Source organism: Penicillium vulpinum (genome assembly GCF_028829585.1).
Source record: "Penicillium vulpinum strain IBT 29486 chromosome Unknown utg000003l_segment0_segment0, whole genome shotgun sequence".
NCBI classification, from domain to species: Eukaryota; Fungi; Ascomycota; class Eurotiomycetes; order Eurotiales; family Aspergillaceae; genus Penicillium; species Penicillium vulpinum.
This window is the reverse complement of record NW_026643243.1, coordinates 607,964-627,152: the sequence shown is the minus strand read 5'-3', so window position 1 is coordinate 627,152 and position 19,189 is coordinate 607,964. Positions and strand designations below refer to the sequence as shown.

At 46.6% G+C, this 19,189-nt stretch overlaps 9 protein-coding genes across 9 annotated transcripts; 3 read left to right on the top strand and 6 right to left on the bottom strand.

The window, feature by feature from the left end:
* Positions 1-425: 425 nt before the first annotated feature.
* ayg1 (heptaketide hydrolyase ayg1) lies at positions 426-1,869 on the bottom strand (the record flags this gene model as incomplete). The annotated part of the gene is made up of 5 exons (XM_057253038.1): positions 426-605; positions 662-794; positions 846-1,594; positions 1,648-1,722; positions 1,777-1,869. 5 exons carry the CDS (start codon positions 1,867-1,869, stop codon positions 426-428), a joined length of 1,230 nt encoding a protein of 409 aa, XP_057106900.1.
* Positions 1,870-2,512: 643 nt separating this feature from the next.
* On the bottom strand, positions 2,513-3,370 carry arp2 (hydroxynaphthalene reductase arp2; the record flags this gene model as incomplete). The annotated part of the gene is made up of 2 exons (XM_057253037.1): positions 2,513-2,550; positions 2,605-3,370. The coding sequence occupies 2 exons, from the start codon at positions 3,368-3,370 to the stop codon at positions 2,513-2,515; spliced, it is 804 nt and encodes a 267-aa protein (XP_057106899.1).
* Positions 3,371-3,889: 519 nt separating this feature from the next.
* arp1 (scytalone dehydratase arp1) lies at positions 3,890-4,509 on the top strand (the record flags this gene model as incomplete). The annotated part of the gene is made up of 2 exons (XM_057253036.1): positions 3,890-4,051; positions 4,108-4,509. 2 exons carry the CDS (start codon positions 3,890-3,892, stop codon positions 4,507-4,509), a joined length of 564 nt encoding a protein of 187 aa, XP_057106898.1.
* Positions 4,510-4,748: 239 nt separating this feature from the next.
* Positions 4,749-5,574, bottom strand: N7479_005338 (uncharacterized protein; the record flags this gene model as incomplete). Its single annotated transcript, XM_057253035.1, has 4 exons — positions 4,749-5,054; positions 5,120-5,273; positions 5,327-5,493; positions 5,560-5,574. 4 exons carry the CDS (start codon positions 5,572-5,574, stop codon positions 4,749-4,751), a joined length of 642 nt encoding a protein of 213 aa, XP_057106897.1.
* Positions 5,575-8,749: 3,175 nt separating this feature from the next.
* Positions 8,750-9,136, top strand: N7479_005337 (uncharacterized protein; the record flags this gene model as incomplete). The annotated part of the gene is made up of 1 exon (XM_057253034.1): positions 8,750-9,136. The coding sequence occupies one exon, from the start codon at positions 8,750-8,752 to the stop codon at positions 9,134-9,136; it is 387 nt and encodes a 128-aa protein (XP_057106896.1).
* A 358-nt stretch (positions 9,137-9,494) lies between these two features.
* On the bottom strand, positions 9,495-11,150 carry N7479_005336 (MDR family MFS transporter; the record flags this gene model as incomplete). The annotated part of the gene is made up of 4 exons (XM_057253033.1): positions 9,495-10,097; positions 10,215-10,578; positions 10,629-11,008; positions 11,061-11,150. The coding sequence occupies 4 exons, from the start codon at positions 11,148-11,150 to the stop codon at positions 9,495-9,497; spliced, it is 1,437 nt and encodes a 478-aa protein (XP_057106895.1).
* A 792-nt stretch (positions 11,151-11,942) lies between these two features.
* Positions 11,943-13,998, top strand: N7479_005335 (fungal specific transcription factor domain-containing protein; the record flags this gene model as incomplete). Its single annotated transcript, XM_057253032.1, has 6 exons — positions 11,943-11,958; positions 12,209-12,469; positions 12,525-12,841; positions 12,896-13,312; positions 13,368-13,597; positions 13,647-13,998. The coding sequence occupies 6 exons, from the start codon at positions 11,943-11,945 to the stop codon at positions 13,996-13,998; spliced, it is 1,593 nt and encodes a 530-aa protein (XP_057106894.1).
* Positions 13,999-14,600: 602 nt separating this feature from the next.
* On the bottom strand, positions 14,601-15,668 carry N7479_005334 (uncharacterized protein; the record flags this gene model as incomplete). Its single annotated transcript, XM_057253031.1, has 2 exons — positions 14,601-15,303; positions 15,385-15,668. 2 exons carry the CDS (start codon positions 15,666-15,668, stop codon positions 14,601-14,603), a joined length of 987 nt encoding a protein of 328 aa, XP_057106893.1.
* A 539-nt stretch (positions 15,669-16,207) lies between these two features.
* abr1 (multicopper oxidase abr1) lies at positions 16,208-18,266 on the bottom strand (the record flags this gene model as incomplete). Its single annotated transcript, XM_057253030.1, has 2 exons — positions 16,208-17,881; positions 17,934-18,266. 2 exons carry the CDS (start codon positions 18,264-18,266, stop codon positions 16,208-16,210), a joined length of 2,007 nt encoding a protein of 668 aa, XP_057106892.1.
* Positions 18,267-19,189: the final 923 nt, after the last annotated feature.

Below are 19,189 nucleotides of genomic sequence, written 5' to 3'. Positions count from 1 at the left end.
CGGAAAAATATCCTTCAATGCATTGCGGGCGTTTCTGGCAGTGTGATTCCTACCACTATCTTCACAAAGGGAAATCGAAATCGAACCGAGTCAATTGGGCTTGCTTACCATTTCATCTACAGCTACCAATAAAAACCATGTTGATCTACGTCTACAAATTAACAGTAGTTTGTTCTTTTTCTAATATGTACAGGATTGAGACAGCTTTACACAAACGCATGACCGTGCTGGCCTGGCTGCCTTAGGTCTCCTTGATAGACAGCACTCCTGTCCTCCGTCTAACACTAGATATGATTCTTGGCTAAGGTTTGTTTCGTTGCATTGATAATAGAGATATCCGAAAGTAGTAAATTCATTCAAGTTGGATCAATATTCAATTTCAAAAACTGATTGTCTTGAAGCAGACTACATCGACATCTCTACACTCAGTTCTTTACCTCCTTCTGATTGGGACTTAGCACACTCTCCAGCCACTTGTAAGCCACAGGCAAACTGTCAGGGTATCCCATGTGCACCCGGTTCTCGAAGAACCGACCTTCCTTAAAACCGCCATGGTTGAAAGTCACCATCGAGTCTTCAATCGGGACAACACCGTCGTCCACGCCCTTGAAACAATCAGCTTTATTTTCTTTCCTCGACACAGCCGGACAGTAATACATACGTTGAGCAGAAGCAATCGGCAGTTATCCTGGTCAAGGATACCAGTCTCCACAAGCGAGAACTTCTTCTGGGAGTTCTTCACAAAATCCTCAACATCGGCATAGCCATACTTCTCCGCCATAGCGGAAGTAAGCCTGCATCACAATTAATACTCCACACAAATTAAAAACCCGGTCAAAACTCACTCGAACGGATACTCATGATCATTCGCCTTAGCCAACCACTCTGGACTGAACACAAAGTGCGATCCAGGTCCATGAGCCACAGATCCCGCAAGACGCTCACGATGCGTGCAAGCCGCGCGAATAGCATAAAAGCCACCCGCACTAAGACCCCAAGCCGCGACCCGCGACATGTCAAACTCCGGCCGGCGATCCATGTAATCAAGCACACTGGACCAGAGCCTATCAGGCGATTCAGGGTCCGCTGGATCCGCAGGCGAGTCCGCAGTACCGGGAATCTCTACGACAACAGTTGCCCAGCCACGATTGGTGATCTCATGGGTGCGCTGGCTGTTATCGGGCCTGTAACCGTCAAGACCAGTCATGAGCAGCACGACAGGGACGCGGTTGGCGGCGCTCGCTTCATCAGGCAGTCGGATGTACAGTGGGATTTCGGGGCCGTCGCGGCCGGCGCGGTGCGTGTGTGGAATCACTTCCTCGGTGATGATGGGCTTCCATAGCGAGGCAGCTTTCAGGTAGACCTGCTTCTGGCGCTCGAAGGCGGCGCGCTTGATGGATGTCCCTGGGCGTGTCGAGGGGCTTACGTAGGGGAAGCGTGAGATGCGGAGGATGACTGCTGCGCGGCGGTAGAGGTCGGCGGCGCGGTCGAGTTGGCCGTTGTTCAGGGCTGCCGCGGCTTCCTTTTCGAGAGCTGTTGCTGTTGGGAGGAAGGCTTCAGTGTACGCGTCTGCGTTTGCGTCGTTGATGTTTTCCTGTTGTTGTTAGTCGAGGGATGGCTGAGATGTATCGTGTTTAGGATACTTACAGCGATCAACTTTTGGAAAATGGGCTCGAAGTCTTCGAGGGATCCATCGTGGAATGGGTAAATAGATTTCGAGGCCTAGGCAATCATCTACGTTAGGTTTCTGGAGCTGATTGTTGGCAAGAGACGTACGCAGAATTTCCACTTTGACTCCCACAGGACCTTGATAGACCCCTGGTGAGGGTAGACAGTGTTGAACTTGTCTCCGAGAATCCAAGGTACCATATTGAGAGGAATATAGATAAGGTAGATTGACGTTTGATATTGTCTAACAAGGATTCAATTCCTTTATTGAACTACAGTTCGAGACGTTGCGTTCTTTTAATTAACTTGTTACCACCTGTATTCACTGGTAGCATCTATTACGAGAGAAAATCCAAGACATCATGATGTCCTTGAGATGAAAACAGTATGTGGCTGTTGCCACATGCCCAAGGTGACGCCTGATTGGCATACATCTGCCGATGGTGATCTTGGCAGGGCATCCGGTTGCTTCGATGATTTCCGGATGCGGGGGGTAACAGCAAGGTGGGGGAGAAAAGGGACGTACATTTATTTCCAAGTGTCTCACTCCTCGATTACGCTATAGGTTCTCTCCTGAAGTTGGTTCCCGGCTCCCCGGCTTCTCGGCTTCATCGTTATCTAGCCCTAAGTATGTACCTTATTGAAAAAGGTCCGAAAGGAAATTTTGTACTCAAATGGTAGAATGTTGTTAATGAAGTGCCCTTCATTCTGATTACATGGAAAATAACATAAAAACTAAAATATATATTTAACCGAGGACAACACATGATGCAAATGGTAATCGGCCCTGATCCTGCACATCAATGGTCTCAAAACACAAAACAAACATCCAATATCAATTCAATTAGATGTTAGCTCCACCGTTACAAGGCAAAATTTGACCTTCAAAAGAATTAGTGATATTCCTAGGCTTACATTCAACATTCCGGTACTCACCGTTGATCCATTCTCCAGCAGGACTGGCCAAGAATGCCACAATGCGGCCAATATCCGCAGGCACACCACAGCGCCCAAGGGGGCTACCATTAGCAAGTGCCTGCTCGATCTCCTCAATAGAAGAGTTCTGGTCACAGCCAGGCGCATAGCGCCATGCGTTAGTTAACCACATATCACTCTTAACACCAGCAGGAGCAATCGCATTAACAGTAGCCCTCTTCTTGCCAAAGTCTGCAGCAAAGCAACGAGTGAAACCCTCAACCGCGCTCTTGCTACCCGCATACAGCGAGTGGCCGGGAACACCCAGGCCCGCTGCAATAGACGACATCAGTACCACACGTCCGCCGGGCTGGATGTGATCGTAGGCGTTCTTCGCGACGAAGAACTGCGCTCTAGTGTTGAGGTCAAATACCGCGTTGAAGTCCTCCAAGGTTGTCTCGGACAATGGCACGAACTTCTCTGTTCCGGCGTTCGACACAACGATGTCCAGCTGCCCGAAGTGCGAGACTACCTGACTGAAGAGCTTCTCGATCTCTTCGACTTTCGTCAGGTTTGCTTGGAATGCGGCACCGTGAACACCCTGCGCTTGGATCTCTTGTACCACGGCATCGGCGGTCTTGGAGCTACTGGCGTAGTTGATTGCCACGCTTGCTCCCTTCTTCGCTAGCTCTAGCGCAATGCCGGCTCCGATACCGCGGCCACCGCCGGTCACTAGGGCGACTTTGCCGGAGAGCTCGAGGTTGGAATTGGGGTTGGGGTTGACCATTTTCGTGGTGATGTTTATGGAGGAGAAGAGTGAAGTATTGTAATAAGGGGGCGTGGAATCGCGCTGGGAAGTCGTAGTCTAATATTGAAACCATTACTTTGAATAGTAACACCGGCAAATGAGTCAAATGGCTTGGCTGAATCATTCATCCCTATTGCAGAGGCTGGGCATTGTTTCCGAATTTGTCGGTGACATATTACAATGGCAGTCATAGAGGCCCGCAATCAACAGTAGGTCCCAAAACGGAGTAGCCGCTTGCGAACAAGGACCAAAAGTATTTTGGCTTTACTTACTACCGCATGCAGAAGGCCATGAGGGCTTGGCTCCACCATCTGTCACATCAGGAGCTCTCGGTTGCATTGTTGTATTCCCGTGCATGGGAAATATGCTGCCCAGATCTGGGGAATGTCGCTTTTAGAGGAGAGAGCTGGAAGAACTTCGGATATACTCGTACGATAATTCTCGTAGCTATAACCCGAGCTCAAACTATCTACAGAAGTCAATAGTTGCTGGATAACCATGTCTCCTGCCGTAACAAACGTCACAGCTGAGCCCAACTTGGACATCAGCTTCCAAGGTCTATTTCAATCCACCCTCATTCACCTGCCTGTACTAACATCTACAGACTACCTCATCCTCTCGAAGGTCGTTTTCGACTGGGCAGACAGCTATGATGCCAAGGTACAGATTCTATAGCATCCAGCGTCAATTCAACAGAAGCACTGACAGTGTTCCAGGACTGGGACCGTCTACGCAGCATCATTGCTCCAACCCTGACCGTCGACTACACCCAGATCGGTCTAAAAAGATGGGACAACATGGCCGCTGACGACTACATGGCCATGGTCACTCATCCTGGCTTCCTGGGTGACAAGACCATTAAGACCCAGCATCTGCTTGGTCAGACATGGTGGGAGAAGGTTTCCGACACCGAAGTTATCGGTCACCACCAGCTTCGTGCGGCGCACCAGGTCTATGAGACTGAGGAATTGGCGACTGTCAAGCTGCGTGGCCACTCTCATGCTACGAATGAGCATTACTATCGCAAGGTCAATGGTGTCTGGAAGTTTGCTGGGTTGAAGCCAAACGTGCGCTGGAATGAGTTGCGCTTTGATGAGGTTTTCAAGGGTCTTGACTAGGTGTCCTTGGGATAATGGGCTTTTGCGGAGAGGAATTGATATAGTTCCATATATTCTCGTAATTCCTTTTATCTACGTTCCATCTTTTGCTAAATTTGTTGTACGGCATGTTATAGCAAGAATTTCATTGGCTATATTTAGCTACTACAGTCGTAATGTCAGAAACAACATCAACACCATCACTTCAGAATTCCATGTCCGAATTCGTCAAGTCATAGTGATCATAGTTATCATCTTTGTTAGCTGGCTGTCAGATACAGCTTCCAATCAGCCAGTGCCGCATTAGTCTCTTCCTCTTCTGCGTAAGTCACCTCCCGTAGTTGCTTGACGACACAATTCACCAGTGCAGTCAGATACTCATCATCCGGATGTTGTCGACAAACCTCACGGAAAATATCAATAAATTTAGGAGATTTGTTATCTTGGCCCTCATGCTGACCAATGGAGTCCACAATAATAGCATCTATGGTGGCATCGAGTATCTTCTCTCTGTCGTCTTTGGTATAGGCGCTGAAGGGACTGCAGCTCATTAGGAACTTAGCAATCTGATCTGCTGTGAATAAACATATCCAGGTAGTCACATTTTGGTCTATAGACTCTGTCAACTTACGTAGATCATGAAACACATGCATTTGAGCATATTGGTGGAGACTTCGTTGAGTAAAATCGTATTTTTCGCCCAGTTAATCAAGTCAAGAACATTTCGGCCTGCAGGCATATAAACCAGTGAGGAAATATCCTCGAAACCATGGTTGACATCCTCACTGCCTGGTCTTTCTGTGTCATCTACTACTGCTGATGGATTGAAGTATCTCACGGGGTCTGGGTCAGTTCTTCAAATGCCGTCGACGAGGAAGCGTCTCCAGAGCCACGTTCATAAGGGATTTCGACATTGGATTTCGCAGACGCCGTCGGGGAGATGATTGATGATTCGACACTTCTTTCGTAAACTGTACCCCGAAAGTCCGTGCATTGAATCTTGCACTGGTAGCGTGACGGTCTATGAGTATAGTCACCCTTGAACCTGCAACACATTCTCCGGAGACATACCCATGTGACACCCATGATGTCGCAAGCAATTTCCTATTGACCTCAACAAATTCTCCCAAGCCTGTTGGTATAAAGTGTCGAGTTGACTTCGGGTTGAGTCTTCGAAACACTCGAATGCGGAATGGGACATTGAGTCCTAGATTGTCATCTTTGGTTGGCGGTCTCTTGCTTCTTGCTTTTGCTTAGTAGATGGAGAGTCCTAGTTGGTAGTCTTCATTGTCGAAACTCGTCGACCTGGTCTTACCACAACAAAACGCCTGTGGAACCATTGTTTTGATTGGAGGAGATGAGAGTAGACCTGACAAGCTAGAGAAATGCGGGGAATGATGGGGTGCAGTCTGGGTAACTTTGATCACTTTGATTCTTTAACCTTATCATAATGTGTTCATTGCTCGCTGTAAACTGTTAGAAGATACACCAGTCAAGTTTGATATGTAGAATAGGCATCCAAGGTACATTTAACCTTCTATCTATATCTTTAAAGATACATCGTGACTTGAAAGAGACAGTGTGTACGTACTGTATGTAGTGCTTGTAGCTGGAGGTGTTGATACAGGTAAATTAGGAAAGAGCACACCATAAACCTACGTTCTTTCCTATTAGGGAATCCTGTCACCGACCCTCGTCACCCTAAGCCATGGCCAGAATATAAATAATCTCCTCTTCACACTTTCTTTTCTTTTTTCTTTTCTCCTCTACAACTCCTCTCTGCTTCTCAGCTCTCACCATGGTCTTCAGTCACCATGGTCTATCATACAAAATTCAAACATGCTTACTTGCTTTGGGAACCTTCCAACATGACCTACAATAATATTTCCTTGTCTCCCCTAGATATTGTAGACACACTGACTTGGTACTAGATATCTTGATGGTGGGACCATCCACGGTGACAAACAATTATCTACTATGGGTCTTGTCATCTGGAACATCTACCATCCACCATGACCAACCATCATCTACCATGACCTGTCATGACAGTTCACTGTGCTTCCACCGTGCCCACCATCACCCTTGACAACTATATTGACCTTTCATCTTGGTCCATCATCCTTTGCGACAACCAACCACAATCATAGACATCCCTTCCCCCTAGTCTAATACATGTTGACCGCTTCCTAGGAACAAACTTGGTCCACCATGACCATTCGTTGTGGTGACCAACCACAATAACAGACATCCCTTCCCCCCAGTCTCATACATGCGGACTGTTTCCTGGGAACAACCTTGGGCCCTGATGCGATGGTGGCACCCTCCAGGGTGATGATCATATACTTTTATCCACTCCACTCCTGGTCTTTACATCTGACCAACGTCTGGCTTAACCAACCACCTGTCTTGACCAGCTATCATGACCAACTTTTCGTCATGACCACCATCAATCATGGGTCTTCCAACACTCATAGCCACTACCCACTGCAACGCCTGTTCATCCTTGAATCCAATGTTGAACATACATCGTGGCTTCTGGAGAAAGTTTTGATGGGGACTACGAGCAACCTACAATAATATTCCTCTATCCCCTCCGAGTCAAGGACACTCTAACTTGTTTCTAGAAACAATCTTGGAACCCTGATACGATGGTGGTACCTACTATCCACGGCGACGATCATCCGCTCTTATCCATTCCACTCTCGGTGTTTACATCTTACCTTCAGCTGGCTTGACCTTCGTCTGGCTTGACCAACCACTGTCCCATCCGCCTGTCTTGACCACTGTCTTGACCTTTGTCTGGCTTAATCATCACCTTCTCTCGTGACCAACATTCTGTCTTTACCGCTACATTTCCACTGTGACCACCATCTATCATGGGCCTTCCAACAATCACGACCACTCTCCACCGACACACCCCATTTATTCTCAAATCTGACGTTGGAAAACCTTATTGGCTTCTGAGGATAGTGCTGATGAGCACTATGAAAAATCTACAATAACATCCCTCTATCCCCCTGAGTCATCGACAATCTAACTTGCTTCTAGCAATAACCTTGGAACCCTGATGCGGTGGTGGTACCTACTATCTATGGCGACGATCATCCACTCACTCTTATCCACTCTCTCTTATCCACTCTCTCTTATCCACTCTCTCTTATCCACTCTCTCTTATCCACTCTCTCTTATCCACTCTCTCTTATCCACTCTCTCTTATCCACTCTCGACCTTTCCAACTTGACCAGCCTCTCGTCTTGACCAACGCCTTCTACCGTGACCACCATCCGTCAGGGTCTTCCAACAAGCATGACCACTTTCCACCGCAACGCCCCGTTTATCCTTAAATCCGATGCCGAATATGCATAATGGCTTCTGGGGACAGTGCTGTTGGAGACTGAGAAATTTACAATATTATTCCTCTTTCCCCTCCGAGCGATGGGCACTCTAACTTGTTTTTAGAGAAAATCCTTGATGGTGGGACAATCCACGGTGACGAATATCCATGGCGACAAATAACAATCCACTCTAGACCTTTCCATTTGAGCATCCACAATAACCATTCTCCACTATGATCTTGGCCATCTTCCTTCAAGGCTGTTCAACAGTCAATCATGACCTTGTCCATCCCTTACGACCACCATTGATCCTAAGTTTCGAGGTTCGACTAGTACAAATCTCTACCGTGCCCACCATCAACAATCCACCATCTACGAAAAGAACAGCCATCCATCAAAAGAACAGCCATCTATCAAAAGAACAACTATTCATCAAAAGAATAGCCATCCATCAAAAGAACAACCATTCATCAAAAGAACAACCATTCATCAAAAGAACAACCATCTATGAAAAGAACAACCATCCATCAAAAGAACAACCAATCTCTGACAAACAATCTCTGACAACCAATCTCTGACAACCAACCCTTGACAACCATATTACGGCCTTCCCTCATAGCCTTTCATCCATATCTGACAACCAGTTCATTGTGAACACTATCTTCTGCGGACCTTATCATCTTGACATCTACTATGAGACTTTCGATCTACTGTGACAACTATGACCACCATCCTCTATGGGACTTTACATCTTGACCATCCACCATGGGTTTCTTCACCTTGACCCTTCCATTGTGACCATTATCCACTACGGATCTTTCCACCTTGATGATCTACCTCGGCCACCATCCACCATGAGACTTTATGTCTACTGTGCCAACTGTGGCCACCATCTATCATGGGTCTTCCTATCTTGACCATCTATCATGATCACCATCAACCACGAGTCTTCTTCCATCTTGACGTCCACTGCGACCACTATCCACCCCGGGTGTTTCCATCTTGACCATTTATCTCGGTCACCATCCAACATGAGACTTTCAATCTACTGTGACAGCTATAATCATCGTTTTACCAGCTATCACAACGGGACAAAGATTTCCATGGCTTTCCTACCAACTCTTCGTCTCTATCTTGTCAACATCAAGATTCACAGTGCAACCTGCAAACAACCCCAGACCTTGGCAAACTTCAAGGTCAAACAAATGTCCAGTACCGAGTACAAACAAACATACAAACAAACATACCACGGTCAAGCCAGCAACTCAAAGTGGCCACACAAAGCTTCTGGGTCAAACATTTTCATCCAGTGATCAAGTCACCTTCACCGAAAAAGTCATTTCGACATCCGCCAATCAAAGGTTCTAATGTCTCATATCATTTCTCCAATCCAAAATTGTCAGGATGGTTTTGTCTGCACGAATTGAAGTTCATATGGTATCAGGGATTAGCTAGAAAAAAAATTACCTCGTTCTATTTTGTTCTATTCTCTCTGTAGATTTTCTCGTGAGATGAGATATCATATCTAGTGATCAAAAGTATTCATTTTCTCTCTCTAATCCACATATTCAATATCTACAGAGCACAGGCCCTTTTGGTTTCATCTGTAAATATCCACTCCGCACTAGTATCAACCCATTAGGTGAATAAATAAACGTGTAATAGTATAGCTCAGTTTTTGACCGACTTCCACTGAACCGAACAGGCTCCCATTGCCACTGACACGTAGAATGCATTCACCAGGCCATTGTTGTATGTTGTTATCACAGCCGGTAGAATATCCTTGGGAATCGAATTCTGCAAGGCTGTAGCCCCAAGGTTGACTATACTGGTCGGGTCCACCTCAGAAATAGCAAGCAAATGCTTTGCAAGCTCATTTGTGAAGATATTTTGTGCCACAGAGATAAATACAGCTCCGCCCAACGTCTGAGAGAACATCACCGTAGCAGTCGCGATGGGTATATCTTCCAGAGGAAGAGAATTCTGGACAGCGATCAAGGCTTGTTGCATTCCAAAACCGACTCCAGCTCCGAAGATAATCTGGTATCCGATCCATTTACTAGGACTTGTTTCGGGCTGGAATGTAGACAGAAGGCCAGCGCCGATTGCCATGAGGATAGATGAGAGGATCATGAAAGGAGTGTAGTACCCGAGTGTGGTGACCAAGATTCCGGCGACGATTGAAAAGATAACCTGGGCTAAAAGGAGAGGGAGATTCATGATACCCGATTCCACTGCGGAGGCGCCTTTTGTTGCTTGAAACCAAATCGGGAGCTTTTTGAATCAATATGATGTGAAATAGAATATCAACAAGGCAAAATAAACTCACGTAATAAACCAAGACAAAAAAGACCCGCCTAAACAAGCCGTGAAGACCGAACTTCCCCATACATCGCGCTGACAGAAGATTCGGGGAGGTAGAGTGGCATTTTCTTGTCTCCAAACCTGCACACCTATGAAAATCATCATAAAGACGGCGAAGAGCACAAGCAATGTAATAATTCTGCCACTGCTCCAAAGGTAAGACGAGCCTCCCCACTGTAAGGCCAACAGTAGGCGGACGATAGATGGGATAAAGAAGAGCGTGCCAATAATGTCAAACTCCCTAATCTGCTTCACAGCACTAAGGGTGGGTTGGGCTTTGGGGGGTGAATGATAGCAGAGCATCACAAAGATGAACGTGAGAGCCCCCAAAGGAAGATTAATGTAGAAACACCATCGCCATGAGACATGATCGGTGAATACACCACCCAACCTATACAGTAGTTAGTATATGCCAACTTGATACCATCAAATGGAACATACAAAGGCCCAGCAACACTAGCAATTCCATACATTCCTCCTACCAATCCTGTATATATTGGTCTCTTCTCAAGTGGCACAGTATGCGAAATAATTAGAATTGCACCAGAAAATAACCCCGCCCCTCCAATTCCTGCAACTGCTCGGCCAAGGATGAGACCTAGCGAGTTGGGCGTGATGCCACAAATGAGAGATCCGAGTTCAAACATGGCCAGCGCAGATAGAAATACCCATTTGACTGGGTAGAATGTGTAGAGTTTTCCGAAAACAAGTTGCATAGAACAGGTCGCGAGGAGGTATGCACTTCCATACCATCCTACATCGTTGAGGGCGTGGAATTGTTCCGTGATGTGAGGGATAGCTGTAGCGATGATTGTATTATCCTAATTTGTTAGTACATAGCCGTGAATTGAAGCAGATAGAAGGGTCATTCACCAATGCCATGCAGAATACGGCCAAACAAAGGGCCAAGATAACGAAAGTCAGCTTGGTAGCGGAGGGGTGCTTTTCTTGGTTGTTCTCCATGATTCTTCTTCTACTATAATTTGAGAGCGATTCGACTTCCAATCGAGATTTAATCGGAGTGAATTGAGAAGAACAAATACTCTATTTAGTCCATCACTCATTTATAGATTTCTAGATAGCCTACACCCCCTTTGGGGCTGTAGGGCATCTCGGATCACTGTCGCACCCGAAATCCGAGAGATAATAAAAATTCCCAAAACGCCCGAGTCATGTGGATAGATCAACGTAGGATTCCTTATCTAGAGTATATGCATTTGAGACTTGATCGATTCCCTATATTGTTCAAGTGAAGTCCAGCGTAAGTTGTATCCTCTAAAACTACTGGTCTTCCAATGCTGGTATATAGTACCTAAGACGACTATCGTGTATTTACATGTGCTTTCCAATGCCCATCCAGGCAGCTTCTCAATTTTCTCGGATATTCTCTTGTATTTGGTCTGGAAGATGCGTATATTATCCACATAATACCTACATGGGTATCAAATCGAGGTATATCTACATGTAGCCCGGTTTGTATTCAATGATAAACATAACACAAGACTGCTTCGGATGAATTAGGAGAACGACTATCAAGCAGTATGTTGTTATAAATTCTTAGTCGTTCGAACTAACACACTGTAGTGTGACCTATGCTATGCAAGGAAGGTGCTTCATTCCCTGCTTTGCTCCCATAAAAGAGCATATATAATATATACTGACTCTTCAAGGTCAAATGCGACCGTGAATTAAGGTGCAAAAATTGTTCCACTGCGCAGGTAGAATGTCGCAGGACTCGCCTTCAAAGAACATCCTATGCTCGACTATCACGGTATGCTGTTTTTCAGCAAGAGAGAACTAGTCTAATACCACTGCAAGGATTGATGCTCTCAAAGAACGCCTAGAGAGACTAGAGAAGTCTCCCCACTATTCCGAAGAGTAGGTAGTCCATACCATTTTTGACGGGCTGCGATTAACAGATAGCAGAGAGTCAGGACCAAGCCCCGAACATACTGCTATAAGAGTGGGGGACCTTGGAGCAAAAGGGCCCAAGCAAAATGATTGCGCTTCCAAATCAATAGGAGAGACTTCTGTGGGAGCTACACCAGATGAGTCCGCTCACCGCGCCACAGAGGCACATCGGCTTATTGAACAAGAGCTCGAACAGAGAGGCCATGTCACCCAGGACAGGATAGGAGTGCTTCACACAGCCTTGGAACTCGTTAAACAAATGTCTTGTCCGGCCTCGTCTTCCTCGCATCTCGATTTGGACGATGCGGTCACTGAAGAAGCCATTGGATCAGAGTCATCGCCTGCAGAACTACTGTACATGATGCTGCCTGGTACATCCCACTCATTGGTATACATAAATGGTAATGACTAAGATTATTTGGACAGGAATGACCGGAAATGAGGGCGATTATAAGCACCTTCATTGGCCAGATCATATCTCGAGTCCGACTTTGAAGAAAATGATCATTTCCTTGGTGGAGAATGAGGGAGACGAACATTGTCGATTGCATTATCGTGTATGTGTTTACACAAAAGCCTTTTTCTGCGCCCTCAAATGGTCCCAGGTCTACCGTAGCCCCACGGTCCTTCAACGATTGGAAAAGTCACAGCGGCAATACAAGGCGACCACACTGGCCGCACTATGTCGTATTCATTTTCTCTCGCCTCCCAGCCTTTCACTTGTGCAAGCTCTGCTCTCTGGGGTAAGTATATCAATTATTGACCCGAAAATGGGAACAAAGACACTGATTTCACAGGCAATGCTAATGCAATATATTGGAAACGTGTCCCGAAGCTGGTCGTTAACGGCTTTCGCAGCTCGCATACTCGTGTCTCTTAACGGCCACACCGTGGAAGCCCGAAGACTACTGCCAACAGAACTGGTCGAAGATTTTGATTTGTGTCTTTATTGGTGCTACTATCTTGACAAGGTTCTGAGCGCTCTTTTCGCACGACAGCCCTCACTTCCTAAGTTGTATTTTGACCCAGTCTCATTAATTCCCCTGAATTCTTCAAATCCACTTCAGAAGACTGTGAAGATAATGGTTGAGATGGCGAAGGTTCAAGAGGGTATACTGGATATGCAACTCAGCAGAGCGAAGGGAGTTGCGCATATATCCCAGGTTGGTTCTCTCATTCAGACTGCCAATTATCTATTTGAAAATATCAAAGAAGTAAGTTTTGAGCATTTTCCAGCTTAATATGTTAGTCAACTAACTAACCACAAAGACTCGATTGTCTGTGCCTGAAGAACTTCAGAACGAATTTGATGCCGCAGAGTTCGGCTATTTCGCTATGATGACTAGTATTCTGAAATACAGTCAACCTGGATGCACATCATTTTCTAATAACGAGTGCCTTGATTTTGCGCGGAAAGCACTGAAAAGCTTGAACTCCATGTTACACCCCGTTGGCTTGAATCTAGACACAGCAGAGCCATGTCCTTCATTCCTATCCTGGTATGTGTCACCATGAAATGTTGGAATTTCTCTGGACTAAATGCAGTAGGACGGTGTTATTGTACCCACTGACTCCTTTCTTTGTGCTTTTCTGCAACGTCGTATCATCATCTCATGATGGGGACTTTGTCTTGATGCAAGATGTCACGAAAGGTCTATCTCGGTTTGTTCACGCAAACAAGTGGATCCATAAAGTCCATAGTCTTTTCAACATGTTCCTCGGTTTATGTGGTCCGTTAATGCAACATATCAGCTCGGAGGAGTTACGCGACATCGGCCACGAAGGGTCCTCGGCTGATGATAGATTACCGTCGCAACCCCTGGAAACCACAGATGAAAGTCTGATGTGGGACTTATTCACTGCCCAGCCTTCGTTGGAATGGTTTGATCTGGACCTTTGATTTGATTGTTTGATTTTACTCTAGGGTGCACACAGTCAAATATATGCTAGAGGATGAAGTAGCTCGAATCCGATGACAAGAAGCATCGCGGTGCGTGAAGTATTCCGAAAAGAAAGAGTGCAATTGTCTGGCAATAGTTAAACTCCTTTACATCTCCAAACAAGACCATGGCTAGCTATGTATCTATGCGGGCCCTTAGACGATACTAAAAGTCACAGGGGGCAAGTTTCGAAGAAAGCCTTGCAGCTCCCCTAAATGAAACGTGTTTTAGGGGAGCAGTGATGAGACAAATCAAGAGAACTGCGGCTGTACTTAGACTATGAGCATGATCTTAATAGTTCTTTTATACATGACCATTGCACTTATTAATTCTCAGCAAAAGGAAGAAGGTAGGGAGGAGTCTAGAGTCCAGTGCTTGATCAAAAATCATGCTAGTAGGTAGGCAAACTGGTATAACTAGAATTAGTGTGCCAATTCTCTGAAATTTATTCCTGGACAGATTTTCCCGTCTCAATCTCCAACAAAGCCAACAGAAATCCCCTTATATGAAGAGCTAAATAAAAGCAACATAGCAAAACATCAGCATATCAAGACCCAGTTATTCAATCATCACAACCTCCACAATCTCCACAATCGTACGAAACATCATAGTCCCCTCCACCGCAGTCATAGCTGCCATAGTCATGAGAAGAGACCCCGGAATAATAACACCCGTGGTCCTCGGTATCCAAGTAGCTCTGAATCGTACCTTCTTCGTCGTTGGAAGTAATCTGGGTCCCAAAGCGAGCCGAATATGCGTCAGTGTCATCATCTTGAGCTGTCTCATCACCGAGCGTAGGCGAAGATGGAAGAGGCTGATCTTTGTCGCTATCTTGGTCTGGGTCTTGGTCTTGTCCATTAGAATTAGAATCACTAGACCCAGTCTCAACAACAGTAGTCGAAGACGGCCCATCCTTGACGAAAACCGTTGTCCCAGTTCCCCAGTCAGGTCCACAACCAGATCCTAAATGAGATCCCCAGCCGGAGCCATATCCCATCCCAGATCCGTAGCCGTAACTTGAGCTAGCTTGATTTCCCACACCAGATCCCGGCGTAGATTTCAGAGCAGATCTTGATCCTGACACGGACCGCGATCCAGATCCAGATCCAGATCCAGATCCCGACATTCTATGTTTCAAGGCATTCTCGATCTGCTTGAGTGGTTTCGTAATACTGGATCGCCAATGACGGGTGCTTCCCGTACTCGGTTCGTAGAGGTTGAGATCGAAGACTCGGTTGTGTTTGGTGCATATGAAGGATTTGCATCTTTTGACATGATTAGTACATGTGATGATATGATAAGGCGATAAATGGATGTCCAGGTTTGGGTTTTTGTAGACAACTCACTCATTAATCTTCACGAAATTGGCATCCAGAACATCGTCTTCAGAAATTTCTTCGAAATTCCCGTGCTTGTCACCGGCGACAAAGTACCGGACAGAGTCAACGGAGCCGCTGTTCACTTGCGACACGAGCTGGACGCATAGGCTTGCTTCGGAAGGATTGGTGGATCCTGTTAGGTTTCCGATCGTAGTCAGGGCCCATTTGGTGAACTCCGTAAAGGTTTGCTCGTGTTCAGGATTTGGGAGTTTGGTTGGTTGGATTGTGGTGCAGCAGAATAGATTGGACATTTTGACGGTTTGCTCTGAGAAAATTTTTGTAGGGTAGGTATGGGGAGTTTATTTCGTTGCGAGAATTGTGTGTCTGTGTAGGCTGTGAGGTCGTCAGGATGTGATAATTAGACTCCTACTCGATTAGGAAACGGAGCTGTTATTCCCAGGTACATGTTCACAGGTACCTGGTGTACCAGGGCTGACTTTGCGGTTATTATCAGTAAAGAATGAGCTATGCCGTTTTCTATTTTGCTTCCAAGGTTGAAATGTTGAGTTCAATATATTTGTCAGACTATATGGCATCCGTGGTAGTTGAAGACATCAGACATCTATGTTATATACGTCATTCATATACACGAGAGAGAGAAAAGGAGCCAAAAAAGCTGTCTTTGAATTAATTAGTATTGCCAACGGTTTTGATGTCAGAGACATGCGAATTAAAAAGAACTGATATACAACAACCTCCACCAGAGTGCAATATTAGACACCTGTATTACTACCAATCCTGGAGGATATCATCAGAACTAGAATATATTAGCTGATGCATGCATTTGAGTTCATTGCGAGTGTACACACCCAGAGTTTTGGGTACTATGGGTATTCTGGTTCTGCCACGGGGCCTTGGTCGACTCCTGGTGAACAGGAACGTAGTTATCTTGCGGTTGGTTTGGACTGTCCGCGCGGAAGTGTGTCTTGTCCGTGAGAGGGACTGGCAAGTTATCCTTGATTTTCTCAATCGCAGCTTTCAGGGGGCTGTAGTTGGGGCTAGGTACCGCTGTCCCGTGGGGGTGATGAGAGGGTGAGTATGAGGGCTGTGAAGCCTGAGGAGCCTGGTCGTACGTCGGTGCTTGCGCCGATGTGTGAGCCGGAGGTGCGCCAGCATGGATATTGGCACCCTTTTTGATATACAGAGCGCCGTGGTTATCCCCAGAAACCTTAGTATTGGCTCCAGTCATGTCAAGACCGCTGTTGCCAGCAGCATTACCGCTGGTGCGTTTAGGGTATGCATTGCAGGTATCATAATGGCTCTGCGGGGGAGCGTGCAGGGTGTTCGGGAAGGTCTCAGGGGCCTCGATAATGGTGGCCATTAGACCAGACTCGACGTGCCATTCAATGTGACAGTGGAACATCCAGACACCAGGATTATCGGCACGGAAACGGATGACAACGTGGCCGTGGTTCTGGACCATGATAGTGTCGCGTCTGATCGGAGTCGTAGAGACGTTGGCGGATAATCCAGTGTAGTAGCCACCATCAACTGGTGTACGCTGCAGGACCTGGAACTGGTGCCCGTGCAAGTGCCATGGGTGCAGGTTGTTGTGGTGATTGTTGATCACAATTTCGACAACTTCGCCATACTTCACAACGAAGGGGTTCACCTGGCCGTACACTGCGGGGTCGGAGGAGAATTCGGGACCGACTGTGTTGGCTGTGTATAGGGATGGAACCTCCGGGGCAATGTAGGTCTTGCCGTTGACAGTGAAGCGAGGGAGACCGTCGACCAGCGCGGTGTTGGTGTCTAGGATGATCTGGTGGTTCACGGGCTGGAGCAGAGGCTCGTGGTCTGCTGGTACCAGATTGACATCATCTACAAAGTCGGTGTTGAAGTCGATATGATGGAAGACGGGGGGCTCGGGCAAGGGCTTGTCCTCGTCATACACCAGCCAGGCAGTAGCATTGGGGTTGAAGTTTTCCGGGATAGTGCGATTTTCAAAGATAAACATCATGTTGATATCCATAGTATCCCAGATAGCAAAGTTCCTGCTTGTGTCGGACTTGGTTTTGATCAAGACACTCATCCGCTGGCCAGTTGCAACACGCAGGAACTTGTCTCCAGCAGGATAGGGCTCGGTATAGACACCGTCGACTTCCACGACTGTCATCTCGTGGCCATCAAACACCCAGAAGTGGCCGGGCCAGTTTCCAACACAGATGATGTGAACCAGGTATGTCTTGTTAGGCAGAACCTTGATTTTGGTGTTGGTTGAGTCATTGATCAATGCCGAGTCAGGCAGGGGCTCAGCGCCATGGGCTGCTAAACCGGCCTCGGACAGATAGGTATTGAGCAGCTCCGGCATTTGCTTGTGGTACCAGTCGCTCAGTGTGATGGTGAACTCGTCGTCATAGTGGAAAGGAGGGTTAGGATCGTGGACAATCAGAGCACCACGGAATCCATCGGGGTACTGGCCCATGTCATGCGAGTGATACCAGTACGTTCCAGTTTGATTAACCTATACTGCAATTAGAAGGTATTCATATCTTCCTGCACTGGGGATTACCTACATCAAAGTGATATTGCATGTGGGAACCGGGGGCAATTGGGCACTGAGTGACCCCAACTGCGCCATCCATGACAGCACTGCCAAACTGGCGCATGCCGTGCCAGTGGATACCTGTGGACTCATTTCCAAGACCGTTATAGACATCGACGATCAGTTGATCGCCCACATTCACATCAATCTGCGGGCAGGGCCATTGGCCATTGATACCAATGACCGGGCGCGCAAAGCCATCGGGGGATGCATTAACCCAAGTGACGTTCCAGTTAAGGTAGACGTCCTTTGCTGCAGCTAGACCAACCCAAGTGGCCAGCGCAAAGAAACTAAACTTAGCCATTGTGGCAGTTTGTTAAGAGAGCGAAAAACGATTGACGCCCGAAGCAGTAGGATAGTAGAATCCTCAAACGAGTGTATACGAGGCCGAATCAACTAGAAAGCAAAAAAACCAATATAAACGAACGTGGTTGTCGAATCGGCGCTGGTGGGCCGCTGTGTTGGATGTCGAGGGGAAGAAACCCGGAAACTGGGCCTCTTTAACCATGGCGATACAAAAACAAAGATGATCCTGTCGATCTGCAGGGGCCTGAGTATGTTCAGATCGGATCCCGTTTTCATGCCCACTAGACTGGTATCGGCCGTGCCTTCATTCAAGGACGTTCAACTGAGATAATCGTGCACATAGTAGAGCAGCAGTACTTGTTTCCGTCAAAGAATGCCCCAAGTGGGTTTCGAAGGGCGGAATGTTGATAATTCACCTAGATGGGGTGATTGTTCCTGGACTGCGCAAGGGGGACATACTTGAGTCGGCAGGCTTACAAAGTAGTTTAGAGTTCAGAGTAAACAGGATATTTGAACTTCATTTCTACATACTGTTTGGACAAAGATATTATATGGGAGTACAACATAGATGAACATCTTTGTTAGGCCTAATAGGTTGTATGATGATCGACAGCCCTAAGTCCAACTTCCCGGTACAATCGTACATCATATAAATATAACATGTATTGAATATAAAAGTCAACAAAGCCAACAACATCATATACATTAGCACTACTAGCACTTTTTGATTTCATATGAAAATTTCCGGTCCCTGATGCAACCCGATAAGGATCACGGATGTTCCCAGGGCGTGTGACGTTGCACTGAAATTTCTTTCGATGCCCTCTGCTACAGCGGCAAAGGAAAAAAAAAATTCCCTATAGCTTTGCAGATGAGAGGCCAATGCATTCCCACAGACTGTTATCTTGCAGACGCGTCGAC